Raw genomic sequence first — 11,578 nt, 5'->3', positions numbered from 1 at the left:
AATAGCTTGAACTCAGGAGGCAGAGGCAGAGGTTGCAGTGAGCCGAGATTGCACCATTGCAATGCCTGGGTGACAGAGCAAGACTCCAGCTCAAAAACAACAACAACAACAACAAAACCACCAAAAACCAATGAACCAACCAACCAAATAATGAGAAATTTTCTTTCTTTCTTTTTAAGATATTTTGCTCTTATTGCCCAGGCTGGAGTGCAATGGTGCAATCTTGGCTCACTGAAACCTCTGCCTCTTGGATTCAAGTGATTCTCCTCAGTCTCCCAAGTAGCTTGGATTACAGGTGTGCATCACCATATCTGGCTAATTTTGTATTTTTAGTAGGATGGAATTTTACCATGTTGGTCAGGCTGGTCTGAAACTCCTGACCTCAAGTGATCCACCCAAATCACCTGCCTCCCAAATCACTTGCTGGGATTACAGGTGTGAGCCACAGCGCCCGGTGGGAATTTTCTTAAAATATAGGTTAAGGAGTCAATGTGTTGACTGCATTATAGAGTCTGTTTCATATAAACCAAAAGATTAAAACAAAGACTAATTGTAGAGAAAACAATGTTAAAGGAAATGCAAAGGAAGGAAAATTTTCATTGTCATTAAAAGCACCAGCCTGACAGCTTGCTTCTCAAATTTTCTCATTAGACAGAATATAAACTAGAATGACTGTTTTGTTTAGATTGGTTGTAAAACAAGGCAAGAGAAATCTGACACATTAGAACCCATTTCACAAAATCAGACTTTAAAAATTGAAGTACCAGCTGGGTGAGGTGGCTCACCTGAGGTGACAAGTTGAGACTAGCCTGGCCAACATGGTGAAACCCTGTCTCTACTAGTAATACAAAAAAAATTAGCTAGGTGTGGTGGCACATGCCTGTAATCTCAGCTACTCGGGAGGCTGAGGCAGGAGAATTGCTTGAACCAGGGAGGTAGAGGTTGCAGTGAATCAAGATCGTGCCATTGTACTCCACCCTGGGCGACAAGAGGGAAACAGTCTCAAAAAAAAAAAAAAAAAAAAAAAAAAAAAAAAAAGGTCCCAAGTGTTTTCACAAGTATAACAGGTTTTATTTATTTATTTTTTTGAGACGGAGTCTTGTTGAGCTGCTGAGGTTGGAGTGCAGTGGCATGATCTCGGCACACTGCAACCTCCACCTCCTGGGTTCCAGCAATTCTCCTGCCTCAGCCTCGCAAGAAGCTGGGATTTCAGGTGTTCACCACCACACCTGGCTAATTTTCTTGTATTTTTAGTAGAGACAGGGTTTTACCATGTTGGCCAGGCTGGTCTCAAACTCCTGACCTCATGTGATCTGCCTGCCTTGCCCTCCCAAAATGTTGTGATTATAGGTGTGAGCCACTCCAACTGGCCCTCCAGATATAATTAAATGTTTAAAACTTAAGGACAAAATCCTCATTCACCCAAAAATATGACGTATAAAGTGATCTGAGATGAGTCTCGGGCCTATTACTGCTCACTTACCTCTATATATGGCAACTGATAGAACTGGGTATTTATATCAGAAGCCTTAGAATTATCTTTATGTAATATTAAATTTTACAAAATTATCTGCAATCCACTTATGCCTTTTGTTTGTTTTTTGAGACAGAGTTTTGTTCTTGGTGACCAGGCTGGAGTGCTGTGGCGTGATCTTGGCTCACTGCAACCTCTGCCTTCTGGTTTCAAGCAATTCTCCTGCCTCAGCCTCCCGAGTAGCTGGGATTACAGGCGCCTGTCATTGTGCCCAGCTAATTTTTGTATTTTTAGTAGAGACAGGGTTTCATCATGGTGGCCAGTCTGGTTTTGAATTCCTGACCTCAGGTGATCTGTCCGCCTCGGTCTCCCAAAGTGCTGGGATTACAGGTGTGAACCACTGCACTGGCCCACCTCCTTTTATTTCTCCTTCCAGGAACCTTGACACTCTTCCTTTGGTGGTCTCAGGAAATTTTCTTTTTTGAGACAGAGTCTCACTCTGCCGCCTAGAGGCTTCGATCTTGGCTCACTGTAACCTCCGCCTCCTGGGTTCAAGTGATTCTCCTGCCACAGCCTCCCGAGTAGCTGGGATTGCAGATATGTTCCACTGTGCCCAACTAATTTTTGTATTTTTTGTAGAGACAGGGTTTCACCATGTTGGCCAGGCTGGTCTTGAACTACTGACCTCAGGTGATCTGCCTGCCTTGGCCTCCCAGAGTGCTGGGATTAGGGACATGAGCTACTGCACCTGGCCAGGAAATCTTTTCTTTTCTTTTTTTTTTTTTTTGTTTTTTTGTTTTTTTTTGAGACGGAGTTTCACTCTTGTTACCCAGGCTGGAGTGCAATGGCGTGATCTCAGCTCACCGCAACCTCCGTCTCCTGGATTCAGGCAATTCTCCTGCCTCAGCCTCCTGAGTAGCTGGGATCACAGGCACGTGCCACCATGCCCAGCTAATTTTTTGTATTTTTAGTAGAGACGGGGTTTCACCATGTTGACCAGGATGGTCTCGATCTCTTGACCTCATGATCCACCCGCCTCAGCCTCCCAAAGTGCTGGGATTACAGGCTTGAGCCACCGCGCCCGGCTAGGAAATCTTCAACATAAATTATTTCTCAAGAAAAGGTAAATTTACTTTGAGCTTTAAGACACATACATAGTTCTGCCACATTTATTAAATGGCTCTTGAAGTATTTGATCTTTGGTTGAAGGCAGAAGATATCCACATTCGTTTGAGGAGCTCTGTCTTCAGAAATCTTTTTGTAAATCTAAAATAGAATAGATAATATATGGAAGAACAGCAAAGGAAAACAAACAAAGCCCATTTATTTTTACATTCTTATTTGTCTAATGCTTCTACTAAAGTCACATCATGCACAAAGATTTGCTTACACATTTGCTAAAGCCCACACTACAGGCTGAGCTAGTATGGAACAGTGAGAATACAAAGGACTTAATACGGCCAGTTGAAATGGCAGCTTCAACCAGGCTTTCCAAGTTCAGAGTCATTGTTGTTTATTCAATAATCACACATTTGAATGTCTACTATAAGTAGAGCATTACCTTAGGCACTACTCCTTAAACTATCACATATTTAAATAAAAAATGAAGTGGCAAGAGAATTTGTATTGCTATAACATTGTTACAGTTTTCCAGAGTATCTATCAATCTCTTGAAATAATATTCAATCTGCTGATTTTTTTCCTATTGGCTTATACATATGCTCAGGTGTCTCCCATTCAGAGTACTCTTCATTTGACACTGCTATCCTCTTTGTATCTCCTTCCGGTTATTACATGCAGCAGGATTTTATCAGTTTCCTACTGTATCTGACGTGATAATCTTGGAATTTTTTTCCCCTGGCTTCTGTAACATTTTCCCTTCTATCTTTCATCTCTTTACTTCTAAATCATTAACAAGTCTCAAGGATGGTTCTATTATTTGCACCTTTTGGAGATCTCCAGTGCTACTGTTCTAGCTGCCTCTTGGGCTCTATTCTATTCCCTGCATCGTCCAGATTTATCTTTCTAGATAAAACTGCAATCATGGCATTCCCTTCCTCAGAACCTTTAATAGCTTCCTATTGAATTAAGGCCAAAACCAAGCCCAAACACCTAAGCTTGGAATTCAAGGCCATTTAGCTTGCATCTTTGGATTTATAGCCCACCACTTCTGGAAACACCGTTTTCTAGATTACCTGTACTACTTGATGGCTTCCAGAGTGACTGGATGCTTTCCTGTCTGTCTTTGCTCTTGCTGTTCCTTCAAGAATGAGCAACCCTTGGCCTTTTCCCACCTCTATACCCATATCTCATCAAATTTCTGCCTGTGGAAATGCTTCTCATACCTTATGGTATGGTATATTGGCATTAGGGATTAGAATTCTTTTTCTTTTTTCTTTTTTTGAGATTGAGTCTTGCTCTGTCACCCAGGCTGGAGTACAATGGCACGATCTCGGCTCACTGCAGCCTCCACCTCCTGGGTTCAAGTGATTCTCCTGCCTCGGCCTCCCAAGTAGCTGGGATTACAGGCATGCAATACCACACCTGACTAATTATTGTATTTTTTTTTTTTTGAGACAGAGTCTTGCTTTGTTTCCCAGGCTGGAGTGCAGTGGGGCCATCTCAGCTTACTTCAACTTCCACCTCCCGGGTTCCAGTAATTCTCCTGCCTCAGACTCCTGAGTAGCTGGGATTACAGCCACCACGTCAAGCTAATTTTTGTATTTTTAGTAGAGACAGGGTTTCACCGTGTTGGCCAGCCTGGTCTTGAACTCCTAACTTCAGGTGATTCCCCACTTCAGCCTCCCAAAGTGCTGGGATTATAGGTGTGTGCCACCACGCTCAGCCTAGGGATTAGAATTCTTTTTTTTTTTTGAGATGGGGTTTCGCTCTTGTTGCCCAGGCTGGAGTGCAATGGCACGATCTTGGCTCACTGCAATATCTGCCTCCCAAGTTCAAGTGATTCTCCTGCCTCAGCCTCCCTAGTTGCTGGGATTACAGGTGCCCACCACCACACCCAGCCAATTTTTTTGTATTTTTAGTAGAGACGGGGTTTCACTATGTTGGCCAGGCTGGTCTTGATCCTCAGGCAATCGACCCGCCTCAGCCTTCCAAAGTGTTGGGATTACAGGCATGAACCACTGTGGCTGACTAGGAATTAGAATTCTTATAGCAGCTCATGGAAAAGTTCAGATACCATTGTTTTCATATGAAATGTCGGAGTCCATCAGATAAAATCTCTCTTAACATTTTGTACTTTTTTGGTTTGTACAAAGGTAGTACTTTTTTTTTTTGTGATGGAGTCTCGCTTGGTTGCCCAGGCGGGAGCGCGATGGTGTGATCTCAACTCATTGCAACCTCCGTCTCCTGGGTTCAAGAGAACCCTCCGCCTCCTGAGTAGCTGGGATTACAGGTGCCTGCCACCACACGCAGCTAATTTTTTCTATTTTTAGTAGAGACACGGTTTCACCATGTTGGCCAGGCTGGTCTCGAACTCTTTACCTCAAGTGATCCAACTGCCTCGGCCTCCCAAAGTACTGGGATTACAGGCATGAGCCACTGTGCCAGGTCAAGTTAGTACTTCTTTTGTTTCTGAGATGGAGTCTTGCTCTGTCGCCAGGCTGGAGCACAGTGGCACAGTCTCGGCTCACTGCAACCTCTGCCTCCCGGGTTCAAGCGATTCTTCTGCCTCAGCCTCCTGAGTAGCTGGGACTACAGGCATGTACCAAACGCCCGGCTAATTTTTTTTGGATTTTTAGTGGAGATAAGGTTTCACCATGTTGGCCAGGATGGTCTCGCCCTCTTGACCTCGCGATCCACCCACCTCAGCCTCCCAAAGTGCTGGGATTACAGGCGTGAGCCACCACGCCCAGCCAAGTTAGTACTTCTTAAGGGCAAGAAGGCATTCATCTTTGTCTTCCTTATAAAACCTGATACTTAGAATGTGTTTAATAACTATGTGTTGAATTGAATTAAAGAACCTCAATTTCTGAAACATTGAAGATAAGAAGATAAATCAGTAAATTTTGGAGGGAGGGCAAAGAAAGACTAGGACTCAAAAACTGCTAATTTCTACTAATACTAAGATCGCACTAGATAGAAGGGAAAGGCATAGAGTCTTACCACTCTTCTTAAGAAGTTCTCCTTTTCGGGATTTATCCAGGTTTTCAAGAAAATATTCAAAAACTTTCACATAAGGTGCTAGACTGGTCTTCTTATAATCTAAATTATGAATAATGTACATTATAATTTTAATTAGCATACTGGCGGTAAGAATAACATGAAAATGTAACAGTTTCTTGTAAGAATTTTGAAATATGAGAAACATATATACTTATCAATATTGTATTAGTCACATTACAAAAGGTGAAATTATTATTATTATTATTTTTTTTGAGATGGAGTTTCGCTCTTGTTACCCAGGCTGGAGTGCAATGGCGCGATCTCAGCTCACTGCAACCTCCGTCTCCTGGGTCAGGCAATTCTCCTGCCTCAGCCTCCTGAGTAGCTGGGATTACAGGCACACGCCACCATGCCCAGCTAATTTTTTGTATTTTTAGTAGAGACGGGGTTTCACCATGTTGACCAGGATGGTCTCGATCTCTTGACCTTGTGATCCACCCGCCTGGGCCTCCCAAAGTGCTGGGATTACAGGCTTGAGCCACCGTGCCCGGCCTAAAGGTGAAATTATTATTATTGAGACAGGATTTCACTGTTGCCCAGGCTGATGTGCAGGGGTGCTGTCTTGACACTGCAGCCTCGACTACCTGGACTCAAGGGATCCTCCCACCTCTGCTTCCTGAGTAGCTGTAATTACAGGCATGTACCACTGTGCCTAATTTTTTTTTGGTATTTGTAGGGACAAGGTCTCACTCTATTGCCCAGGCTGGTCTCAAACTCCTGAGCTCAAGTGATTCACCCAGCCTTGGCCTCTGAAAGTGCTAGGATTATAGACACATGCCACTATGCCCAGCTAAAATATTATTTTAGCATGTAATAAAAATTGAGATATTTGACATTCTCTCTTTCATACAAGTCTTTAATTTTTTTTTTTTTTTTTTAAGACTGAGTCTCGCTTTGTTGCCCAGGTTGGAGTGCAGTGGTATGATCTCGGCTCACTGCAACCTCTGCTTCCCAGGTTCAAGTGATTCTCCTACTGCAGCCTCCTCAGTACCTGGGATTACAGGCACGATCTACCATACCTGGTTAATTTTTTTTGGTAATTTTAGTACAGATGGGGTTTTACCATGTTGGTCAGGCTGGTCTTGAACTCCTGACCTCATGATCTGCCTGCCTTGGCCTCCCAAAGTGCTGGGATTATAGGTGTGAGCCACTGTGCCTGGCCAAGTCTTTGAAATTTAATGTAAATTTTATACTTAAAGTACATCTCAATTCAGATTCCATATTATAAGAAATATTTATCTATATTTAGATTTTTATTTGTGTTTTTTGACAGAAATTCTAAATATATATATATTTAGATTCAATTAACAAAATATACAGTTGAAAAAGTAGACTTACCTAAAATGCAATAAAATAAATAAACGGGAAAAAAAAATAACAATTTAAATTCAAACAATTATAAAATTCTTATTTGTCTATAAAAAAAGATTCAATAAAGCAGCTGAAGTAGGACACAATAAAAATAAAACAAAGCAAAATTAAAAAATCATAAAAAGAATGAAAATAAAGCAAAACAATAACACAACACGATCTTATAATTTTCCCATGAAGTCTATAATTTAGTTTTCTGTTAACTCAGATGTTAGGCTTACATATCTAAGTTTTCTTTTTTTCTTTTTTCTTTTTTTGAGACGGAGTTTCGCTCTTGTTACCCAGGCTGGAGTGCAATGGCGCAATCTCGGCTCACCGCAACCTCCGCCTCCTGGGTTCAAGCAATTCTCTTGCCTTAGCCTCCCAAGTAGCTGGGACTACAGGCATGCGCTACCATGCCCAGCTAATTTTTGTATTTTTAGTAGAGACGGGGTTTCACCATGTTGACCAGATGGTCTCGAACTCTTGACCTCGCGATCCACCCGCCTCAGCCTCCCAAAGTGCTGGGATTATAGGCGTGAGCCACCACGCCCGGCCTCATATCTAAGTTTATAAGAAATACTTAAGTTTTCCAATAATTGAATTATCCATTTTTAAATTTAATTAAAATTACATTAAAAACATTTCAAGTGCTTAATAGTCACGTGGGTACTGTATTGGACAGTGCTGCTCTAAAATAGACAACCACATGTACATATCTCTACTCTGGTAGTCAGGTTTCCTAGTATTAGATCATTATAATCTATTGCTATGTGTTCAGTCCCATTCAACATTTTTTTTCTTTAGACACTCTGACTTCAACAATAAATAGTTTTACTGATAAAATAAGACTCTGAAAATGTGAACTCAAGCCATGCCTTTGTTATTTATTTTGAGACGGAGTCTCCCACTGTCACATGGGCTGGAGTGCAGTGGTGCGATCTTGGCTTACTGTAACCTCCACCTTCTGGGTTCAAGCGATTCTTCTGCCTCTGCCTCCAGAGTAGCTGGGATTACAGGCACCTGCCACCACGCCCAGCTAAAATACAATTTTATTGTATTTTTAGTAGAGATGGGGTTTTACCATCTTGGCCAGGCTGGTCTTGAACTCCTAACCTTGTGATTGACCTGCCTTGGCCTCCAAAGGTGCTGGGATTACAGGCATGAGCCACCACTCCGGGCCCATGCCTTTATTTTTGAGACATGTCTTGCTTTGTTGCCCAAGCTAGAATGCAGTGGTGTAATTGCAGCTCACTACAGCATTCACTTCCCTGGCTTAAATGATCCTCCCACCTCAGCCTCCCAGTGGTTGGGAACACAGGCGAGTGCCACCACACCTGGGTAATTTTTTATTTTTAGTAGAGACAAGGTCTTGCTATGTTGCTCAGGCTCAGGTCTTTTGGAGATTATCAGAAGTTTTTGCATTAAGTATCCTGTTTCCTTTATTATTATTTTTTTTTTTTTGAGACGGAGTTTCACTCATGTTACCCAGGCTGGAGTGCAATGGCGCGATCTCGGCTCACCGCAACCTCCGCCTCCTGGGTTCAGGCAATTCTCCTGCCTCAGCCTCCTGAGTAGCTGGGATTACAGGCACGCACCACCATGCCCAGCTAATTTTTTGTATTTTTGGTAGAGACGGGGTTTCACCATGTTGACCAGGATGGTCTCGATCTCTTGACCTCGTGATCCACCCGCCTCGGCCTCCCAAAGTGCTGGGATTACAGGCTTGGGCCACCGCGCCCGGCTTATTTTTTTTGAGATGGCATCTTGCTCTGTCTCCCAGGCTGGAGTGCAGTGGGCAATCTTGGCTAACCGTAACTTCTGCCTCCTGGGTTCAAGCATTTCTTCTGCCTCAGCCTCCCAAAGTGCTGGGATTACAGGTGTGAACCACCACATTCGGCCCTATACTTTTATTGAGACAAGGTCTCCCTCTGTCACCCAGGCTGGAGTGCAGTGGTGTGATCAAGACTTACTGCAGCCTTAACCTCTTGGGCTCAAACAATCAGCCTCCTGAGCAGCTGGGACCTCAGGTGCATGCCAGCATGTCTAGTTAATTACTATTATTTTTTGTAGAGATGGAGTCTCTCTGTATTGCTCAGGCTCATCTCAAACTGCTGGGCTCCAGTGAGCCTCTTGCCTCAGCCTCCCAAAGTGCTGGGAGTACAGGTGTGAGGTGACCAGCAAGTGACCATTACCACCTGAGCTCTGCCTTATGTTAGATCAGCAGCAGCATTAAATTCTCATAGGAGCATGAACCCTATTGTGAACTGCACAGGTGAGGAATCTGGGTTGTGCATTCCGTATCAGAATTTAACGCCTGATGATCTGAGGTAAAAAATGTTTCATCCTGGAACTATCCCTGCCTCCTCCCCAGTCTGTGCAAAAACTGTCTTCCACAAAACTAGACTCTGATGCCAAAAAGACTGGGGACTGCTGCTATGCAGCATCTGTTTTTTTGTTGTTGTTTGAGACAGAGTTTTGTTCTTGTTGCCTAAGAACGAAATGGAATGCAATGGCACTCTTGGCTCTTCCACTTCCCGGGTTCAAGCGATTCTCCTGCCTCAGCCTCCCGAGTAGCTGGGATTACAGGCACGTGCCACCACACCTGGGTAATTTTTTGTATATTTAGTAGAGATGTGGTTTCTCCATGTTGGTTAGGCTGGTCTTGAGCTCCTGACCTCAGGTGATATGCCCACCTTGGCCTCCCAAAGTGCTGGGATTACAGGTGTGAGCCACCACGGCCAGCCTGCAGCATCTCTTAGGTGTTAGAAGATTTGACTTCCATTAGCAGGAAGGCTTAGAATTTCCTTAACTTCTTCAAATTCTTGAATATGCACCTTGGTAAACAGTTTATAGACATATGTTTACCATAAAACTCACCTAGATGCATCAGAAAAACAAGAACAAAAGTACTGCATACATAATAGTTGTTAAATAAATAGGTGGTGAATCTCAGAGACTGATTACTCATTCTTACTGATAGTTTAATCTTTTTTTTTTTTTTTTTTTTTTTGAGACGGAGTTTCGCTCGTTACCCAGGCTGGAGTGCAATGGCGCGATCTCGGCTCACCGCAACCTCCGCCTCCTGGGTTCAGGCAATTCTCCTGCCTCAGCCTCCTGAGTAGCTAGATTTACAGGCACGCGCCACCATGCCCAGCTGATTTTTTGTATTTTTAGTAGAGACGGGGTTTCACCATGTTGACCAGGATGGTCTCGATCTCTTGACCTCGTGATCCACCCGCCTCGGCCTCCCAAAGTGCTGGGATTACAGGCTTGAGCCACCGCGCCCGGCGATAGTTTAATCTTATAGTATAGATCCCAGCATTTAGAAGTTGCTTAAGAAATATGTGTTCAATCAGACTGGATTCAATAATATCACTTGGGCAACTGTTGAAAAAAGGACACATTGTATGTAGTTCTAGGACAAACGCTGATCCATTCTGGCTGAATCAGAGAATTAATTACTGGAGTGACAGATGGATATCTATTTAAAAACCCTGTATTAGGGGCTGGGCACGGTGGCTCAAGCCTGTAATCCCAGCACTTTGGGAGGCCGAGGCGGGTGGATCACGAGGTCAAAAGATCGAGACCATCCTGGTCAACATGGTGAAACCCCGTCTCTACTAAAAATACAAAAAATTAGCTGGGCATGGTGGTACGTGCCTGTAATCCCAGCTACTCAGGAGGCTGAGGCAGGAGAATTGCCTGAACCCAGGAGGCGGAGGTTGCGGTGAGCCGAGATCGCGCCATTGCACTCCAGCCTGGGTAACATGAGTGAAACTCCGTCTCAAAAAAAAACAAAACAAAACAAAGAAAACCTGTATTAAAGTGAAGCTTCAATATATTATCTTACCTCTGGTTCTGTGTTTGATATCAGATTCAGCTTCATTCTCCTCTTTTTTGTCTTCATTAGTGGAAATGGCATCCAATTCATGGCAGATGAAGCTGCAAGTAACAGAACAAGAGAGTGGCACATGAATCCCATAAAATTTACTCCGAAAAAATTATTTAGTGAACCAAATTTGGGATGTTCTAAACACCATGATCTTTTCTTGGAGTTTTTCATGCATGTTACATGAAAGATTGGGAAATATTGTAGTAAAAGCTACTTTTAATCTGTTTAAGTCAGAATTTCTAAACTTATTTGACCTTAATCTTTTTCTTACATAACAGCAGATAAAAAAGCTTTATTGTTCTATTAGGGCATAATCATGTAACCTTTGAACCTTATTTGGTTTCCATACCAAATATACCATTCCCATGAAACTACTTCCTCTAAGTACGAGGCTAATCTATTTAAAATTCAGAACAATAATCAGAAACAGGGAGTGATCAATGATCTGAAACATACCTTATGGTTGGAACGGTAAATGGATCAAATTCGTCCAGTTTGTGCAAATCGATAGGCACAGATATGCGACCTGTAAGAAGCAAAAATTATAAACTGATGATTGTGGACTATAAATCATTATAGATGCCTCCTGCAAGATATTTTTGGTTAAAATTTTTATCTAAGGCTTAGACAAAGGGTTAAACCTATCTGTTAACAACAGTATTTAGAAATATAAATTA

The 11,578-nt window shown here is 42.8% G+C and overlaps 1 protein-coding gene across 1 annotated transcript in view; it reads right to left on the bottom strand.

Moving 5' to 3' along the window:
* Positions 1 to 2,580: 2,580 nt before the first annotated feature.
* Positions 2,581 to 11,578, bottom strand: part of PRIM1 (DNA primase subunit 1) — a 29,679-nt gene continuing 20,681 nt past the window's right edge. The window contains exons 8-11 of the mRNA XM_032286937.1: positions 11,358 to 11,441; positions 10,860 to 10,951; positions 5,597 to 5,695; positions 2,581 to 2,740 (exon numbers count right to left, since the gene is read on the bottom strand). Coding sequence (XP_032142828.1) covers positions 2,721 to 2,740; positions 5,597 to 5,695; positions 10,860 to 10,951; positions 11,358 to 11,441 — 295 coding nt within the window. The 3' untranslated portion in view covers positions 2,581 to 2,720. The remainder of the gene's footprint in view (positions 2,741 to 5,596; positions 5,696 to 10,859; positions 10,952 to 11,357; positions 11,442 to 11,578) is intronic.

This window comes from Sapajus apella, unplaced genomic scaffold (assembly GCF_009761245.1).
Source record: "Sapajus apella isolate SASKATOON/1434 unplaced genomic scaffold, GSC_monkey_1.0 scaffold2, whole genome shotgun sequence".
NCBI classification, from domain to species: Eukaryota; Metazoa; Chordata; class Mammalia; order Primates; family Cebidae; genus Sapajus; species Sapajus apella.
This window is presented reverse-complemented; position numbering and strand designations above follow the sequence as displayed.